Here is a 19,888-nt window from a genome sequence, read left to right on the forward strand (position 1 = left end):
AGGACGACAACAATGAGCCTGTAAAGGAGCTTGTAAAAGAACGTCGCGAGACCCTGACTTTCTGTTATCGAAAGTACAGTATCAAAGGGAGACACGAAAGTGTGGATTGCGAATAAAGGTAAAGTTAAGACAAGGCGGGCAGCGGTTGAGCCTCTTTGCTTGAGATGGAGATGGGCGGCGGATAGACCGTTGTTGGTAAAGTCAGCTAAGGTAGAGTACGTGTCTCGGTACTTGGCCTCGTCACGTCCTCGACTTCTCCCAGATGTGTTGCACTTCTAACAGCACAAGGACTCCGTAATCTGCTGGGACTGGCTTCTATAAAAACGTGGGGTTGGTCGATAATGTGGCTTGAGAGAGACTTGAGAATCCGTCGTACAAGTAGTACAGGGAACAGAATGTACGGTACTGTTGTTTCAATCCCGATGAAAACCTAGATATCTTGCCTACCGAACGAGATATATTTCTCTCTCTCCCTCTTGCTCGTCCTTGTCTCCCTTTCTCTCGTGTTTGCTTGCTACGACTGCAATTAAACCTGACGAAAAGGAAGAGCGAAGCGCAAACCTGGCGGTCTACTGCACCTTTGAAGTGTCACCGTGCTCGTGATCCCCCTACTACACTACTGCCTTGCGAGACAATCTTGCTTGATACTGGGTGCTAAACCAACTAACGCCCAACCGCGCTGCGAGCTTATATGACGATCCTAACCTTGTGCGCTTGAATCTTGTGTGCAGACCACCCACGCTAGGACTTGGAGACTCCGAAGTCGAGCCTTTGCAGAGCTTTGTTTGTTGCCTGTAATTTGAATGGCTCCGTTCTCTTATCATTTGTCAAGTCCTCCACTTTTCAATATCTCTTCTTCTCGCGTGGCTGGTAAAAGAAAGCGAAAAACCATCTGCCGACGGCTTGCTCTTGATAGAGGACACGAGCACCGGGTTTACTATACATGAACTCGCCTGCGCATGACGTCAAAGCCCTCTCTTCTCCCCGCGATAGCTTCTTTTCGTTGTATGGATTGCATCTGCTAGGTTGTCACCCCCAGCCTCGTTGCATACGCAATATAAGGCCTGCACCATAGGCCTGCACCACGATAAGAGAAGGATCCTCGAACACGCATCCGCAGCATATCAACGCGTTAATCATGCGTCATGTGCATGTACGTCTGACCTACTAGCTTGCTCGCTATAATGCAGTGGTTTTAGGGTCGAAATGCAAGACGCACCAGGATGGTAAGGTGATATGCTGTGGTATCTGTTGAAAGTTGGCATGCATCTGACAGAGGGCGATATGCGGCGATAAAACCAACCACGGTAATAGTATCTACGGCCAGAGACTTTTCAATCAAAGACCTCAGATGATCTTCCATCCTAGTCAATGCAGACTCTCGAACCATACTTGTACGTCCAGAATCCATGACACCTTCTCGGCTATACCCACTAAAAGTGAATCGTTTCTCCATATATCAGAATCTACGATATACCTTCCCTTGCAAGTAGCATCACGCATCCCCAGTCCTCTGTAAAATCAGCCGAATACCCACTTGGATCCTGACTCGCGAGATCCCAGCTAACCCAGCTACCTTGGTCTATAGGATGCATATCTAATCTTTTACCAGACAAGACTGAAAAGATGCTGCGGTGCTGGTGTTGATATCAATCGAGCTCAGGTGATCAGATCTTGACATTCATCTGCACGGAAAGTACAAGTACGAGCACAGTGCAGCGCCCTACTTACTATCTCTATCTATTGATTCCCTCCTATGTCCGTCGAATAGTCTGTTCGGTTCCTCGTCTCGAAGACGACAATCCACAAGAGCACAAAGCAAGAGAAAGAAGAAAAAGAACAGTACAGCAATTGGCCTGTGTGAAAGGCTCCCCCTCCACCCCCTTCGCTCCCTACCGATATTGTATAGGCCGTAGTACAATTAGTTTTATCGATTCCGCACGCACGCACATGCCCTTTGTCTCAAACTAATAAATCCACACCGTCCCGTCCCGTCCAGTCTCTTGTTTTTCGTCTCTTGTCTCTTGTCTTTTTTACCTAGTCTTCTGCGCTTGTGCTTGTGTGCGTGCTTTTTGTCTCGTATCGCTCGCTCGAAGTCTGGAGGCCGGTTTTTCTTGGATTGTCGCTTTCGTGCTATCTCTTTTCTGCAGGATGCATTATTTGAATGTGCAGCAAGTACACTAGATCAATTGAACCACTCGCCGTCGGGGAGGTAGAGGCTCCACGCATACACTTGACACTTGGCACACACTTGGTACCACACAGTACACAGCTCATACACGTACATCTCTAGGCTTAGATGGAAGGACAACTAGCGAGGCAAGACCAAGTCCTATCGAAGAGTGCCAGGCAGGCGATACAATGGGCGGCTTCGAGTCGTGTCAAGCACGGTGATTTGTACACTCCTACTGTGTTGGTTAGGGGACCTGGAATATGTTCTGATAGGCTTGATAGAATACGATTGTACAGGGGACACTGACACCCGAGATGTGTTAGTAGACATGGTACGACTCTCGAAAATACACACGTTCTTTTTCCTCTATTAACGTTGTACGAATGAGAGCGAGGGATGAAAAGAGTAGAAATTGATGATTAATCTTCTTTGGAATTTACTTGTACTCGAAATAGAGGTGGGGGGAAATAACAATAAACTCCAAGTTGCCTTGCCTGCGCTGCCCTGGCTGTCCTTTCGATGTGGAGAAGCCTTTCGCACAGAGTAGTAGTTTTGCAGTGTTTTTCGCTGTGGTGTCCGCCGTCGCCGCGTATTTAGTCCCATCTGTGATTTTAATTATCAATAGTGCCCAGGAGGAGAGTCGATGAACGAGTGATCTATTAACGAGACTTGGGATGGGGGAACAGAAAAGAAAAACTCACCCTTGGTCCTTCTGCCTCACAATGTCATTCCTGTTACCCTTCTGCTTACCCGTCTTGCCGCCCTCTACCACTAATCTGTCGAGCTGGAAGAACTGACTGACGACCGTTTGTCTCTGTTTTCGTCTGCATGTCAGCAAGTTGGCCTTTTTGGGGATGATTTGTGCATTCGAAAAACAAAAAGAAGAACTGGGAAATGCCGCGAGTGATCGATGTTTTCCTCAATGCCAAGACCTGCTCTTATGATGCTCTCTGCTGATGTCTCCTGATGGTGATTTGGTTGATGCACGAATCATACGAGCGTGGAAGGGTGATATTCCGTGTCTTCAGTGTCGATATCAGAGGTGCGACTCCCGCAGCTTTCTATGTGTGCTGTTTGTTGAATCTGTAATGACCACCATGGTTTTATTTCCCGTCTGTGGCGATTTCGTTTTTCGCTTGAACACGCCTCCTCTCGCAGATCCTCTGAATCTTTGTCTTCTTCCATCGCACTTCAACTCGCACTTCGCCTCTATTCTCTTAAGATCACATGCAGCTCCGTGGCGTCGAAGTCTCCCTTTGGAACCAGCATCCTCGGGCGAAGTGGGAAAAGATAAGAGGAACAGAAGAAAGAACATCCATACCTTCAACACCTGCAACTCTTGAATACCCTTCTGCACAAGTTCCTGTATTTGTCTAGGGTCTGACTCTGCGACATGATCGCGAAAGGCGTCACGGGTGCGTCGTTGTGCGTACTCGCGGAAGTTGTATGTGCCAAACTGCTTGCCTGTACGGAGGAGGGAGCGGTACTGCCATGGAGACATAAGTAATGATGATTTGGAGAGTGTGGCAACGGTGAACGGGTGGGTGCAAGGTCGTTGAGAATGGCGAGGAGAGGGGCGGAAAATGATTGCGAGTAGTAGGGTTCCTCGTCGTCTGGACATCGCTGTGGCATCGGGATTGAAGTGGGAGATGGATATGCGTAGTCGAGATGTCATGCCCAATGCCATCCAAGACCGGGGCATACGAAACTGATGGGCCCGGAGCAACGGTATATGTAGGACAAGGTAGGTGTGATGAACAGAAAGGTTTCGCGTACCAATGACCGTACTTCCACAGGTGTACTCATGGCGTATATATATGTAAGGACGATATGTGTTGACGGTGCGCAGATATAGTAAAGTGCTTCAGTGCTCTGAAGATGACGAGTCAGCGATGCCTCTGGCAGTGATTATGTGTTTATGATGATTGCAGAGAAGAAGAGGATGCGACATGTGCCACCCACAGGCACAAATACCGTGCGGGCTTCGAACATTTCGTGGGGAGGCGTTGTTCACTCACAGTGTTCACAACCAACGAATCAAGATGGGTTCAGTGTTTCGACGAGAGAAAATTGCACACGATGATAGAAAACAGTCGTGATTATGTGCAGGTTCTCAAATTAATCTTCGTCGTCGCCGTGTATAGAGAGATAGAGGCAGCGGCATTATGTCATACAAACTTTTGAAAGCTTCCACATCCGTTCCCCGTCGGCGACCGCTGTTCTGCCCTCGGAGATCCGGTCCACTTTGCTCCGATGCCCCTCAGACCGCGTTTTGGGTAGGTTTATCTTCTGTTTCATCTGCGATAATTCATTGCTTGGGTATCTATATGCTTTTCAGAACCTGAGAGGCTGTTCGTTGGGATGCCTGACGAGTCCAGTAGCTCGTCACTGCTCACCCTTCTGCCATTGTGGTCTGGACCAGAGTATATCATGCTGACCATAGAACTCACCCGTGACAGTGACAATAAAGTCCAGCACGGCAGAGGTCTGATGATCAGGAACGAGATCCTTGTGCTTGGTCAAAATCCCCGGGGCCTGTTCTGACCTGGCTTGCGTCTTCTCTTCGACCTGGAAGTCCTTCATTCGGGTTGCCTCGAGGCGCAGACCGACCTTCGCTCCATCGGGAGTGCGCTCGCCTGATAGTCCTTCAATCATATTTGCCACTTCAAGCTGAGCATCAGCTTCCTCTAGTTCCATTTTCTTTGCAGCGAGCATGTCATTCAAATCCTGGGATTGTTCGTTGGGCTCGCCGTCAACCGAGCGGTGTACATCAGCAGACGCTCCGCTCTCATCGGCCGGTATCAAGTCGCTAGGCTCAACAGCTTTGTCTGGCTCTGTCTGTGGTTGATCTTCGCTTAGTTTCTGCTTCGCTTTTTGCTCGCGTCCATTTTCGCCATCTTCCTCGTCATAGTCCCAATCGTCTTCGTCCCCAGCCACTGCATCTGGATTGTCTGCTTTTCCCTTGTCTTCGGCGTACTTGTACTGTTCATGACACCAAGCAGCACACTTGCCAAGCTCTCTGATCTTACTGATATCTTCATTGCGGAGTTGCCAGCTCGCAGGCACTCGTCCGAGTAGACCCCATATCCATTGTGCAAGTGTGGGTGGTATGTTCTTGTTGTGGAGTGCCAGTGATCGTATGTGTCGCTCACAGAGCCTGATCAGTCTCCAGACCGTCCATCTGTCCATTGAGGTGAGTTGGGCAAGAAGTGGAGTCGTGTTGACGAGGAGTTTCCTCCAGTCTTCCCTTGCGACACTCGATCCCTGGGGAAAAGATATTGGGTGCTTTTGATCTAGCGCAGCCACCGCATCGGCCGATGGCGTCGCTTGACAACGCTCTCGGTGTTTCTCGAAGAGCAGCTTAAGTCGTCCGTAGTAGGCATCCTGAGGGTCAATGGTTGATTCGCCATTCTGATTAGTGGAAGCCGAGAGGGGTTTTGCAACGTAGGCGCCATCGGAGTAGTAGCCATCAGCATCGTCGTGACCCCATGCCTGCGCATCTGCTTCTTCGATTTCCCGAGCATAACGCTCGTCCTCATCATCTGCTTGTGCATCTTCCTCCTCTTCGTCTTCGTCGCTGCCCCGACCCCTCTTGCGCGTCGATGTGGTGACTATGTGTGGTATATCTCGGGCTTCGGACCTGGTTCGTACTGTTAGTCAGGACAAAATCCTTGTCTTCTCGGAACGGTCAACGTCGAAGCTCTGAGGGGATAGAAATGTTGATCATTGAATTGGCTTACCTGACCATGCGCAAATAATCCAGTCCATCGTTCGCAGGTCCATAGAAAGGCGCAAATTGATAAGTGTCCAGACCCGGAAATGCGCCTACTTGTCCGTAGGTGGGGTCTGTACGCGGTTGCGCGCGATTCGCATCATAAGTGCCATCCGACTCGCGCGACATGATGCGATGTCTGTATTCTGCGGCAGACTCTGGCGTCTTCCCCGTCGATGAAGATTTGGAATCTTTTTCTTCTGCATCGTCTTCGTTGTTGTTGTTGTTGTCGTTGTCGTCGTCGTTTGAGCTGGCGTATGACACCATGTGACGAGGCACTGGCGGGGCGGGACCGGTTTCGACATCATCGTAAGAAACCAGTCGACGTCCATCTATGGGCATAGGTCGAGCTGGAGGTGGTATCGGGTTGTGAGGCGCCGAGCTCTTTCTTTTCTTCTTGTTCTTCCCCATGTTGGTGGTGTTGGGTCACTGTTGGAAAGAGGGAAGTCTGTCAGTCGAATTGTTACTTGGATTGTTGGAGCTTTATCTTCCCATGATGATCATCACCCGCTCGGAGGTTTGATGCCGTTTTGGGAAGTCGCCGCACGCCTACTTTGCCAACATGCAGGAAGGAGGGCGACCCTGTCCTGTATCTCTCTCATATTGTGTCGACCCTCTTCTTGACGTTACGATTCATCTCATCTACTCATCATGCTTGAGGCTTGTATTTACGCTCAGCATTGCTTTTATTAGGTTTCGAAGCGGAGCAGGATCCATGTCGTGAGATCACGGGCTACGTCAGTCACCCAGGGGATAACGAAATACACGGCCGGTTCATGGTACGTTGTGTCTCACTTATCTCCGCACTTGGTTTGACTGAATGGATGCAACCATTGTAACATTACCATCTGTTTGATCATTGCCATGCTGGGCTTGGTGGACTACCCGTGTGACATCTTGTGTTATCCATGACGCAGATCTACTACAATTCAACGACAACCTTTCTAGCACTGACACCCTCTTTCTGCTTATCAAAGCCCTTCTGGATACTCTCGAGACCCTTGCCTACGACAAGCGGCTCAGGCAGGAACTTCAAGGCACCAGACTTGAGTGCCTCGGGGACGAACTTGCCCCAGACAGCCTCGCCGACCGCCGGGAAGGCCAGGGCGGGGGTAACGGCAAAGACGCCCTTGACTTCGAGGCCATCAGGCACGTCGGTGGGCGGAAGCACTGTGGCCATCTTCTTCGAACCACCCTCGACCTTCTGCAGAATGTCAAAGCAGGGCTTGAAGCTCTCGGTAAGGGAGATGCTGTCGTAGACGCCTGCAAACTGCTTGCCAGTATCCTTGATAGCCTTGACGATGTCGTCAACAACAGAAGGACTGTTGTAATCGATAACAGCGGAAGCGCCAATGTTCTTGCAGTAGCTGTGATTATGCTTTGAGGCGGTGGTGATGACCACGACTCCACTAGCAACGGCAAGTTGGACAGCGGTGCTGCCCACACTGCTAGCACCTCCCCACACAAGAAGGACCTTACCTGAATCCTCTGGTGAGGTGGTGGGGTAAGGAAGGGCGAGGGCATCTTCCTGGTACAGACCTGCCGTAGCAGTGGAGATTGCAAGAGGCAAGACTGCGCCCTCGGTAAAGGAGGCGGAAGAAGGAAGAAGTGACGTAGTGATGGCAGGGACCCTGGTATACGATTGGAATGCGTTGTCTTCGGGCTTCTTGGTCGCAAGCCCAATGCAATGTCTGCGGATGGATTGAGTCGGCCGTCTGCACGTAGGCTGGAGGATAGGATATGCTTACGCTAGGACCCGGTCACCCTTCTTGAACGATGTCACCTCCGAACCGACGTCGACAATCTCGCCAGAAATGTCGGTACCAAGGATATATGGGTACGTTTCAAGGAAGAGGCCATACTCCTGGATCTTCCAGTCCACGGGGTTGATGGCAACGGCACCATTCTTCACGACTACTTCCTTAGGACCAGGCTTGGGCATGGCAGCCTCAGCAACTTTGAGGGGATTGGCTTTGGACTCGGAAATCCACGCTGCACGGTTTGTAGCCATGTTCGCCTATCTGTGTTGTGTTGTGTTGAGGGCTGATTGTAAGTAGAGACGGAAGCTCGAGTATTCCAAGGTATTATGTTCTGTCACTCAAGCCAAGTATGTGAGACCAACTTTGCGATGCAATGGCTCAGGTTAAATAGTCGTCCAGAACCCTACATCATACTGTAAGCAACTGGACGACAGCTCCATCGATTCCAGGAAGCGGAGTTAGGATATAGCGGACAAGGGTTACACGGCGCTGATGTAAGACAATGTCACAGCACGCAATCGAAGTGTGAGCAACAGGGGCAGCTATGGCTACCTACTGTAGACGATAGGAATATGGCCGGAGAATTTGATTAACAAAGGTTGCGAGGTGATCAAGGAAGGTACTTGTGCGCCTACTGTGAACACGGTTGCTGTGCAGGTACTCAAGTCAAACGCACTCTTAGAAGACGAAACCATATGGTGGAAGGATTAAGGTAAATCTGGTTATAAAATACCCGATCTTGGACAACGCAGGACAGGAAGCATGTTTGTCTCGCCGAGTTGATCAAAACGTCATCCACCCCCCGCTTCTCCAGCTTTTGTCTTCTGTTGATCAGGAAAGGTATGGCTAGACTGTACTTTCGAAAATCATCACTGAAACACTCAACACCCTTCGCTTTCAGTAATCTGAGATGGGCAGAGCTGTCGGTTCCAGCTGAGGTTGACGAGATCGAATTTTGATTCATTATCACGAGAGCTGCATTCGACACAGCTAACTTTGCCACGGAAGCTGTCGACGACAAAGCGCTCGATAGGTACACTGCAAAGTACCTCACGCAGGCGGCTGTACGATAACACAAAACGTCCGACATGCGGACGGAGAATCTTTCGGAACGACGACACTACAGACTGAGCACTGCATAGTATAAGCGACATCTCGGTAGGTCTCGTTATCGAGACATGTCTACTCTGGAAGCACCTACGGAGCCCCCTCGTCGAGGTCTATCGAAGCTGCGCAGGTCTAACCGCAAAGATAGCTCTAAGAATGGGTCTTGTACGTCGCTTGCACCAGCAGCAGCCGACGAGGGCAGTGGTGGCATCCGAGCCTCTATTGACGGAGCAATTGAGAAACTCAAGGATCGCAGAAGGAAGTCCTCGGATGACCGACGTACGAGCAGCGATTCCAACTCGACTAGCCGAATGAGCAGACTGCCTCTGCAACTTCCGCGCAAGTCACGGCGCAAGAGAAGCGGCAAAGACGACGGCTCCCCTTTAGGAATCGACAATCGGGATAACGACCGGGGTATCTCGCCAAGCCCCAGTGATATGTCTATCGGCCTGGAAGGCAGCGGACACAGCAGTCTTCTGACAGAGGAATCTGATTACGAGGAGTAAGTACAAGCCAGTCTTCTGTGTCTGTTTACTTTTTCGACAATAACTCCCAACTCTCCGCGTCTCCCAATCAAGGTCATACAGGGAGCGATGACACCGATTCGGCGACAATTTTATCTCACCTTGGCCTGCCCTTTCCCTGGCGAAAAAACCAAGCATGTTGCACATTACGACGAGGGCAAGTCGAGCCGCGATAGGGACCGAGCTCGAGAAGCCGGTGCCCGCGCTCCACCCCTTGATGTCAACGTACCCCGTAAGACGGGGCATGGCATGGCATGGCATTATGAATTGTCCACGATTTCTCATGATTCCAGAATTAACTACCTTACCCTTTGTTTCTGTACTCCCTTATAAACCCCAGTTGCCCCGTCTTTTTCAGGGTCACTATAACAGATCTATTTCACATTCGAGAGCTTCGGAGAAAGCTGCGGGCAGCTATTTGCATAATCGAGTTGCATTCGTTCAAGCATCTCCTATTATCTCATTGCTCTAAACTGACTTGGCTGTCGACCCCTCAGCCCGCTGTCGCTAATCTGTTGTAATTGTACAGAAAGCCTTCTCGACCCACATTGTCACCTCACGACTCCCACGCTGGCTATCTGACTCTCTCGTCCCCATTGATCAACGCTCGGGCTGCACCTGCTGTCGACGACGACCCCTCGCTTGACCAAACAGTACAATCCGTTTCTCAAGCACTGAACACACATTCATCGGTCCAAGCGCCGTCTTCGCTAGATTCTTCTGCACCAATCTCCGACAGTGGACTCTCGAGAGACAAATCCGGACAGTCCCAGAGTACGAGCACCACAACCCAGGATCCCCAGTCTCACGCAAACAGCGAAGGTCTCGGTCTTGATTTGAACCATCCGCCGGATGACAAAGTGAAAGATACTGGAAACAGTAAGACCCTCCAACAAGGTAGACCTCGAAGGAAGTCGGTGGAAAAGCCTGTGATAAAGGTTCCTTCGACGCCGGAACAAATCCATCCTTCGACACCACTTATCGTCACTGCGCCTGCTACCCCGCCAAATACTGTGGGTACTCCAATCACGTACGTGACACCACCAACACCGACGCTTGACCAGCGTCCGTTGTCTCCGCCGATCGTTCAGATATCCAATGCTACAGCTGCCAACCCTGCACTTGCAAGTTCCAACCCACCTACTTCCAACACTGCGGTGAACTGGCGCAGACGGACTGGCACCCTGACTTTGAGTAAATTATCGACTTCGATACTATCTTCACCGTTGACACCTCACATAGAGGAAGTAAAGACGCCCGGCGGCACGCTCACAACATCGTCAGGAGCCACTACAGGAGGTGCTGGGAGTTTTTTCTCTTCTGTCTTTAGCGCAGCACAGAACGCGGCCAATCAATTCACAAACACCATCAACACATCCATCAACCAAAACCAAAAGTCGAAGTCTTCGGCCCCAGAAAGAGTCGAGGAAACTGGTGGTGAGGAAGTCATACCAGGCCCCGAAGATCAGACACAGAATCAAACCGAATCAGGACCGAAGCGACAGCTTGCTGTTGAGACTCTTGGTAAAGGAGACCTGAACCTCAGCCACCTCGGCATATCGGACGGTATTGAGGTTAGCCCGATGTCTTCACAACTAAATCTCCCCCAGGCCGCAGCGCAATCTTCGGAGAACGTCTCTTCCGCCGAAGAGAATGCTGCTGCGCAGGCCGTCTCCGTTGCATACGAGAAACCTGTCAAGGATGCGGTATCGCAGGCTACCGGCAGGCCCCAGTCCGTAGGGTCAGCCGATGGTTCTGAAGTCGGCATGCAGACCCCACCTCGATCGTCAATGGCCCTTGACGGTGTGAAGCGATCCGGCAGTGTCAGGAGCAGGCTCAGCAGCGATCGACGGAGACGAACGAGAGGCAGCTCCGCCGCTACCAGCAACACCCTGGCTCCACCTGCTGGCCAAGCTCCTAATGGTCCTGGCCATCGACTCACTGGCTTCGCAGTGGCCAGCAGTAAGAGAAACAAGGACTTCCATCAGCTGTTTCGAAGCGTACCAGAGGACGACTACCTTATTGAAGATTACAGTGCGGCTCTTCAGCGTGACATTCTACTCCATGGGCGTCTTTACGTGTCCGAGGGTCACATCTGCTTCTCTAGTAACATTCTTGGATGGGTGACCAATCTTGTCATCAGTTTCGATGAGGTTGTCTCCATCGAGAAGAAAAGCACTGCCGTCATCTTCCCCAATGCCATAGTCATACAAACTCTTCACGCCAGAAACATTTTTGCAAGTCTAGTCGCAAGAGACTCTACTTACGACCTGCTCATTGGCATATGGAAAATAAGTCATCCGAACCTCAAATCTTCACTCAATGGAATCGCTCTCGATGATGCCAGCACTGGTGACAAGACAGAGAAAGCAGGGTCCATCGCTTCAGAAGATGCTTCTGACGAAGGTAGTGAGGACGAAGTCTACGACGAGGATGAAGACGATGGAGATGAGGGTAGCTTCTACGAGCCTACTACAGCAGGCAGCATTGCAGGCTCCGATGCTGGCGATGGCTTGATTTCACGAAAAACCTCGGCTGCCCCGATTCCATCGATACCTGGACAGCCAGCCAGTGCGACGCTGGATCACTCTCCAACAATTATACCATCGAACCCTCTAGGTGGCGGTGGAGATATCCCTGGCCCTGTTACACATGCAGCTACAGAATGCACCGACGAGGCCTCACATTATCCGAATAAGCTCATCGACACAACCATACCTGCGCCATTAGGAAAAGTGTATTCCCTCATGTGGGGGCCTCAATCGTCGACCTTTATGCGTACATTTCTGGTTGATAATCAGAAGTCTCGTGAATTAGACTTCGCACCGCAGCCGCTGGGTCTTGACAATGCAAACAAGGAACTTGTATACTCTTTCATCAAACCACTGAATGCACCGGTCGGACCCAAACAGACCAAATGTATCGTCACTGCTAAATTGGACGATTTCGACCTAGAAAAAGCTGTGACCGTTGGCTGTTCTACAGCCACTCCTGATGTCCCATCAGGCGGTGTGTTCGAAACCAAAACAAGATACTGCTTGATGTGGGGGCCTGGTAACAGCACACGGTTTATCGCAAGCTGTACTGTGGAGTGGTCAGGTAAATCATGGTTGAAAGGTAATAAGATATCACAGAATTGCCCACGCGCATGCATCAATGTTGACAAGTGCTGACCTGTATCCAGGACCGATTGAGAAAGGTGCAAACGATGGCCAGATACAATACACCAAGGATCTAGTTGCATCTCTACGGGCAGCCACAGCAGCAAAGGCTCCAGCAGCTGGTAGACCTGGTAAGAAGGGCCGTTCCCGTCGCAGAGAAAAAGAGTCTTCAGACCAGGCTTCTGCGATAGAGACGGAATCTTCAGCAAAGGCCGAGATGCAGAGCGGCTGGGGTCCCTTGGAGCCTATACGACCATTCGTGGAACCGATCGGGCAGATCCTCGGGCCGATGCTCAGCGCACAATTGATTATAGGTATCATGGCTCTGTTACTTGCATACAGTTGGCTGTGGCCTAGTAGTGGTGGTAAACACAACAGCCTTAGCTTCCCGATCACCACGCCTGATCGACTAGCTGCGTATGAAGAGATCTGGCGGAGGGAAGAAAGTGAGCTATGGGACTGGCTCGAGGATCGAGTCGGTCTGAACAACGGGATACCTGTCGCGCGTTATGGTGAATCTACCATCAAAGCGGACAGGCAGAAACTCATTGCACGAAAGGCAATGGGAAAGAAACTGGATCAAGCAACGATGGAGCAAAATCAAATCGACGATGCCATCAGAATCACCGAAGAGCGATTAAGTGCCCTGAAAGATGCGATGAAGCACAGAAAGGGACAATGAATATGGCAGTAGTACCACCCTACGGGTTGAACTTGACTGACAGGGTACTTGGCTGTGAATTTTCCTTCATGGCGCAGCAGATACAGCCGCCTGAACTCGTCTTCAAGTACCATCAACTTGAACCACGTGTCTTTTCCTTTTATTTCATTTACTGTTATTTCCTTGCTTGCAAGATTCTTTTTGTTCCTTTCCTATGTTCAGGTGATTAGGATTCCCAGGTTGGAAAAAGGTCCTTACTCCATCTTTAGCGTCTGGAGCCTCGGGCGGGTCGTTAGTCAACTCTATTCGAATTGAGAAATATCACACCCACTACGCCTGTATGGTCTTCGAAGATCCTATTCTCTCTACACTCGGACAGCCTCTTCATGTCGGGTCCTCTCACGATCAGTCACCTTCTCCTCGAAGCAATGAGGCTGTTCGCATGCAACGCTCGTGCCACTCGTGCTGTAGTCATGAAATTTAGCGCTAAACGGTCAAGCCAGCGTATCTGAGACATGCGTTGACTTTGCCGTGCGGAGCGAAGAGTCCAGCAACCGTTTCTCGTTTCTCGTTCACCTTCAGCTGTGGAGAAGTAGGGCACAAAGGTACGAGCCACAGCGCAACCATCACGGTTACAAGAGCTCCTACCCTTTAGAGGAAGTTCGCTACCAAGACCGGCTTCTTGTTCGTTCTTGGACTTCAGGTCGAGCTGGCACTCGAACAGCCAAGCGCGAGTGTGTCTCGGGATGAAGCGACATTTGTACTGTAAAAGTACAAGTAATTGACCCGTGGCTAGCACGTTTCGACTAGCACGTTTCGACCACGCCGTGAATCCATCAGCCGCCATCTTTTTGCGACCTGAAAATCGATTACGAGCGGGACAGCAGCAGCGAAAATTATGAATACCTTATACTTCTTCGATTCCACCTAGCTCACTACTCCACGTGCGCCACCGCGCTGGATGTTTTTACCTGCACATACGTGACACCTTCGATCGATATCGAGATGATGCACGTCTATCTATGACCACCTCGGTGAAGTCATGCTATGACATCAGTCACATGCGATTGTTGAGGCTATTGAGAATACACATCCTCCATGTTCAGACTGCTTGCTTATACGCCGGCTTGTCGAACTTACGCGCAGAGAGCTCGCGCTCGGTCTTTTCAAGCCGCGGAATGTCTTAGATTCAATATTCACGGTAGGGTGAGTACATTCCCTTTCCCTGGAGAGGCGCCACGAGTATATTTAGCGTGTACATCTAAAGTTCTGTCACTCGGCCTTCACATGTGCCATTGGTTCCGACGCATGTAAACGGGGATACCAAGATTCACCTTTTACAGAAGTGACTGAACTGCTGCCGCGGCGTAAATACGCGTGCTCTCATGTAATGATCCAGGACAATCAATCACATCGAGCTGCAATTATTCTCATATCTGAGTATAAACATATCATGCAACGGCCCGATTTGATGGCGATGCTTTCCAGAGGTGACTATTACACGAGCGCAAAAGCTAGGTGCAGGACGACAGGTGGTGCATATGGCATATGCATGAATTCGAGTAATAATAGAAGAGCTTGCATGAAGGATGGTTCCCGCAGGCACGCATCAGGCCAAAGATCTAATCCTCGAATCGTACCTGGCGTGTGCGGGCTGAATCAGCCTATGGCACGAACGAATGTGGAGCAGGATCCCTGCAGCCTGACCAGGAACAGTGTAAAGTCTTGCCGATCACCTGCTTTGGGAAGGCGTGTCATGCATGGCGTTTGCTCTTAGTATTCTAGCGTCTATAATCCTCCGAGACAACCTCTCTTCTTACATGGTACTGGGTCTATAGCAGACCTGCCAAGTTCTGGTTCAGAATCATGTTCAAGAGAGTTCTTGTGGTATATCGTAGGATTGACTTGCAATAGTAAAGACGCCACACTCGGTGAGCCCCAGCCAGGCACGCTAAATCCTTGTTATACTGGCTTTCATGAAAGTCTCGTCTCCGCAATTGTGTGAATACCTTCTCATGCAGAACTGCAGCCGAGAATTGCTCCTCCAAAGTTGATACTCAGAGCCTTCTCAAGAGCTCTCCCCAGCTGTTGAATGTGCTCTCGCTCACCCCGCTGTCTCGGCAGCCTGAAGTCTGTGATTCTGACAAGTTCTCGATCTCTAAAGCCTCTTCGTACTATAGCGATGTTCAGCTCGACTCTCAGCCATCGAAACCTTGGTTCTGCGAGAGCACGCTCCAGTCGCATACATAGATAGACGACTCATGAGCGCGGCTGAGATGTAGCCGTGTCGAGGGCTATATAATGTTCTGGGTATGCCATGATTTTCTACTTTCTGCATCACAAGCTCAAGCATATCCTCTGAACATATCTTCATATACGAAGCATCCTATATCTTCATTCAGCAACGTCGAAGGCTGTTATTCGAACATCTCTACTTGTCTCAGATCTCCAACGTTCACTATCTAAGACCCCCCGTTCAACGGTTTCAACGCTCACAATGCGCAACTTCGCTCTTATTCCCGCCTTCATTGGCCTTGCCCTTGCTGCTCCCAGGCCTCAAGACATTGCTCTTGATGAGATCGAGGCATTGCCCACTGTCGCTGTCGTTACTCCAGCTCTCGTTGTTGCTTCACAGAGCGCGAGCGTACTGCCTCTCGAGTCTCAGCTCGCTGCTGCATCTTCCGCAATTGTGGCAGATCCCGCAATTGGTACACCTGCCGCTGAGAAGCGCAATCTCGCTGAGCGTGATGGTACTTGTGCGCCATACCCCAAGGGCGCAGGTCCTGTCCCCAGCCCCGATACTCCAGATGCTTTTCTCAACAGCAAGACCTTGAACGACATGTCTGAGTATGCCGTTGTCCCCGATGGATACAAGGAAGAATTCAAGGGCGCAAAGGCCTCGTTGTCAGCCTACAGCTACATGGGCCTGTACACTCTCGACAGCTACGACACTTTGAGCTGCGCCAACCGCTGTGACCGCGCGCAGGGCTGTGTCGCCTTCAATGTTTACATAGAGCGTGACCCCAGCCTCGATGCGAACAACCAGAAGTGCCCTAACCCTCCCAGTACCATCAACTACAAGTGTACCCTGTGGGGTGCCCCTGTCTGTGACGACCAAGCCACCAACTTTGGTCAATACCGTGCTCAGTTCAAGGTCGTCATCACTGGCTCAAACGCCTACAACAAAAACACGCCTCCTGCTGCCGTTGACGGTTTCCTTGGCCCTTCTGCCCTCGGCGGTGCTATTCGTGCTCCCCCAGAGACCGGCTCTTACCTGACTTACCAGTACTTCCCCTTCAGCCAGAAGCAAGGTTATACCCCTCAGACTTGTGCTGCTGGCTGCAAGACAATCACCGAAGAAAACTCGAAGAACCCTAAGAAGGATGGTTCCTACCAGAGCTGCGTAAGTTCTTCCTCCCTCCTCTAGATCAATTACACATGCTATCGTGGATATCGTGTGCTAATCGTAATGTAACAGGTACAATTCAACTCCTACGTCCTCTCCAAGAACGGGACTCCTCTCGGTCTTTACTGCAGCTTCTACGCTGATGTCTGGGGTCCCCAGTATGCCGACAAGTAAGTCCTAATCTTGCATTATGCATAATCGCGCCTCACTAACATATTAAAAACAGCTACGGCCAATACAGAGGTTCCGACAGGTACACCGTTTCTCAATCCTACAGTTACTGCCTTGAGCAGTAGGTTGCAGAACGAAAAGATTGCGTAGTTGAGCCTTGTTTTTTTTCTTCGCGACAGGCTCCCGCTTGTTGCTGAGAAGGGACTGCTTTTCGATTCTTCTTGATTTATTTCACCATGTCACTCCTTGACTTGCTCGTTTCAGTATATAGTTTCATTCTCGATTTGTCAATATTTTTCCTCATAAATTGGCACGGTAACATGTTCCTCGCATTGTGACTTTATAGTAAACGACACCTAGAACTTTGGCTATTCGATTTTTACTGCGTGAATAGTATAGGTAGTCACAAGTACAAGGTGAAGTGGGAAAGTATGAATGTACTTCTCCAGATGTACTACTGTACTTATCTTACCTTACCTTATCTTTACCACAAGACTGCAGTAGCTAAGTCCTTAAGTCTCACTTGGGGACCATCTTTGGTCCGTCGAGGTTCAAAAACGCCACTTACAACCGAGTCATTGTACAGATTGGACGCATGGAAACGACACATGCTGATCCCCGTTCTTGTGTATATGCGCGACTCTCCCTACCCTGATGAGACAGCCAGTATTCCAGTGATCGACGCCTAGGTAGCTAAGACACATACAAAGTCCGAGACTCACTTGTGCTAGTGAACAAGAATGAAGAGCATTAGCGAAGCAGCAGCGGTATAACTTACCGAGATAAGTGATCGATACCCTCTCTATGCCAGAAGACAGTGCTGCACGTGTTTCTCACTAATACCCATCGAATGTACTTGGAGTTTCTCATGATTGAGGAAGGAAATATGGTAGTGATAGCTGTCGTTCCTCTTTTCTTCCTATGTCGCCCCTCACACACACGCGCGCGTAGGCTGTATGGATTATGGTTGTGTGTGTGGGGTATCGCAGTTACCACCCCGAACACCTGCCTCACCCTCACCCATCTACAGTGTTTACTATAACAATCTTCTAGCAGCGCGCAGAGAAGACAATTCTCTCCGAACTGAAGAAGACTTCGAACTCTCTAAGCCTGATTCTCCAACATTTCGGACCTCGGATCCGGACGAGTGGGTTTTGCTTGTTTTTGTCGTTCTCGTCAACCGTTGCGGATTCGCGAGACATTCTCCGTACTGCCCTTTTTATTTCCTCATGTCGGCAATGCCTCAACCACCTTATCGGATATAAGATTTGGAAAACCATTCGACACGAAGTTCTAGACCATCTGGTTGTTGCGTCATTGGGACTGGCTCGCGACAAGAAAAGAAGCGGGGAAAGAGCGATGTGATGGCTGATGGTGGAAATGGAATCACAAATCATTGCTTCACGTCGATCCCGTAGGCAAAGTCTGTTTCGTGGGATGCGGATGTTACTGTGTGATTTGGAAGTCGAACCTAAGGATGGATCGGAGGTGTTTATATGTATAGTCTGACTGTGCCCACTCGGGTGCGGGTGCGAGAACTCTTGATTGAACCTTTCTGTTGTGTTGTTTTGTACTGCTTCCCTGAGTCCCTAGCGTATCAACTCCTATAATGCCGACTACCAAAGAAATTGGTCAAGCCGGTGAGGCTAACAAGAAGATTGGAGGTGAGGATTCCGACCAAGTCATAACAATTGAGGCAAGATCTTTGGGCTGACAACACGAAAAGGTGTACCTACGCTCCACTACTTCGACTTCCAGTCCCGCGGACGAGGCCAGGTCGTGAGACTCCTCTGGGAAGATGCAGGCATTGCCTACAAGGACATCCGATACTCCTTTGAAGAATACCCTGACTACAAGAAATCGACCATCTCTCAGCTTAATCCTGCAGCAACGATCCCTGTCATCGAACTCGACGGTCGCATCTTGACTCAGAGTTATGCTATCCTGAGGCACTTTGCGCGTCAATTGGGCGCGTACGATGGTCAGACCGAGGAGGAGAAGTATTGGGCTGATGCCATGTGTGACCTTGCCATAGATTGTAAGTAAATTCGACAAGGGCAACAGCACTGGTGGATGATATACTGACGCAAGGCCAAGGGAGGACATTGTTCATAATTGCTTTCTTTTCTCCAGACAAGGACAAGTTGTACCCCGACCATCAGAAAGGCAATCGAGCGAATTTCTTAAAGGCGCTGAATCAACATCTCAGCTCACACGAGGCTTCTCAATCAGGACCGTTTGTCATTGGTGGCACTATCACATATGCAGATCTTGTCATCTACCAGATCTGCCATGATGAACAATTGACTCAGAACGGCCGAGAGGGGCTCAAGGAATATCCCAGGCTGATCAAATTGGTTGATGCTGTAGAGGACAGGCCACACATCAAAAACTTTTTGAACAGCGACAGATATCTTGGTTAGAGACCGGCTCACACACGCAAGATCGTCGCTAGGTAGATGTTCTGGTTTCATGAACAAGATCAAGAGCACAGATCCGGAGCACAGCGGGGGGAAAGACCGTATAAGATATCCTCGCGTCGATCTTAGTCGGTCAATTGTTTCGGTCCAGCACGGAAGTATTTTTCTTATCTCGACGTCAAGGGATACTACGCCTCCAGAGGTGTTCGAGCTGCAGAACTTTGTATTGATTTCATTCCTCTCTATGTAGCAAAGCAAAACTCAACAAAGTATCAAGTGCTCTCACACAAGGTGCACTAATCGTGGCGAGTATCTTTTAGTATAATGCAATGCGGCTTTCAAAACGACTTTGCGTCTTCATTACCAACCATGATCTCTGAAGCGATTTTCTTCCGTTCAGTAGGGCGTCAATCAGGCCTTTGTGGGTCATATTTGATAAGTCATCACGATACTGTGCTGTGTTCTGCTATATTTCGACTCCACATTCAATATAGACACTGTACGTTCGTGCCCGAGGCACAACTTTCGATTTTTTGACTGTGTCCTATCATCTCCGGGATTTCCGGAACGCAGCAGTTCGTAGAGGATTCCGTATGTCGAGTTGAAGCAGTATCATATATCAAATCATACATTTATGCTGGAGAGCGCCTGGCCTAAAACAGAGATACCGCGAGCGTGTTGAAGCCGGTAGGAAAAGTAAACTTTACTGCGAGAGCAGATGGTCTGGAACACA

The 19,888-nt window shown here is 50.0% G+C and overlaps 6 protein-coding genes across 6 annotated transcripts; 3 read left to right on the forward strand and 3 right to left on the reverse strand.

Moving 5' to 3' along the window:
* Positions 1–2,766: 2,766 nt before the first annotated feature.
* On the reverse strand, positions 2,767–3,979 carry AAFC00_005771 (uncharacterized protein; the record flags this gene model as incomplete). The annotated part of the gene is made up of 4 exons (XM_069345603.1): positions 2,767–2,776; positions 2,875–2,987; positions 3,495–3,659; positions 3,950–3,979. 4 exons carry the CDS (start codon positions 3,977–3,979, stop codon positions 2,767–2,769), a joined length of 318 nt encoding a protein of 105 aa, XP_069197806.1.
* A 579-nt stretch (positions 3,980–4,558) lies between these two features.
* Positions 4,559–6,356, reverse strand: AAFC00_005772 (uncharacterized protein; the record flags this gene model as incomplete). The annotated part of the gene is made up of 2 exons (XM_069345607.1): positions 4,559–5,813; positions 5,914–6,356. 2 exons carry the CDS (start codon positions 6,354–6,356, stop codon positions 4,559–4,561), a joined length of 1,698 nt encoding a protein of 565 aa, XP_069197807.1.
* A 511-nt stretch (positions 6,357–6,867) lies between these two features.
* Positions 6,868–7,956, reverse strand: AAFC00_005773 (uncharacterized protein; the record flags this gene model as incomplete). The annotated part of the gene is made up of 2 exons (XM_069345608.1): positions 6,868–7,636; positions 7,694–7,956. 2 exons carry the CDS (start codon positions 7,954–7,956, stop codon positions 6,868–6,870), a joined length of 1,032 nt encoding a protein of 343 aa, XP_069197808.1.
* A 927-nt stretch (positions 7,957–8,883) lies between these two features.
* On the forward strand, positions 8,884–13,179 carry AAFC00_005774 (uncharacterized protein; the record flags this gene model as incomplete). The annotated part of the gene is made up of 3 exons (XM_069345609.1): positions 8,884–9,314; positions 9,866–12,453; positions 12,521–13,179. The coding sequence occupies 3 exons, from the start codon at positions 8,884–8,886 to the stop codon at positions 13,177–13,179; spliced, it is 3,678 nt and encodes a 1,225-aa protein (XP_069197809.1).
* A 2,476-nt stretch (positions 13,180–15,655) lies between these two features.
* On the forward strand, positions 15,656–16,860 carry AAFC00_005775 (uncharacterized protein; the record flags this gene model as incomplete). The annotated part of the gene is made up of 3 exons (XM_069345610.1): positions 15,656–16,561; positions 16,637–16,734; positions 16,791–16,860. 3 exons carry the CDS (start codon positions 15,656–15,658, stop codon positions 16,858–16,860), a joined length of 1,074 nt encoding a protein of 357 aa, XP_069197810.1.
* Positions 16,861–18,344: 1,484 nt separating this feature from the next.
* AAFC00_005776 (uncharacterized protein) lies at positions 18,345–19,158 on the forward strand (the record flags this gene model as incomplete). The annotated part of the gene is made up of 3 exons (XM_069345611.1): positions 18,345–18,399; positions 18,462–18,773; positions 18,833–19,158. 3 exons carry the CDS (start codon positions 18,345–18,347, stop codon positions 19,156–19,158), a joined length of 693 nt encoding a protein of 230 aa, XP_069197811.1.
* Between the last annotated feature and the right edge of the window lie 730 nt (positions 19,159–19,888).

This window comes from Neodothiora populina (assembly GCF_041146345.1).
Source record: "Neodothiora populina strain CPC 39397 chromosome Unknown canker_contig_6, whole genome shotgun sequence".
NCBI lineage: Eukaryota > Fungi > Ascomycota > Dothideomycetes > Dothideales > Dothioraceae > Neodothiora > Neodothiora populina.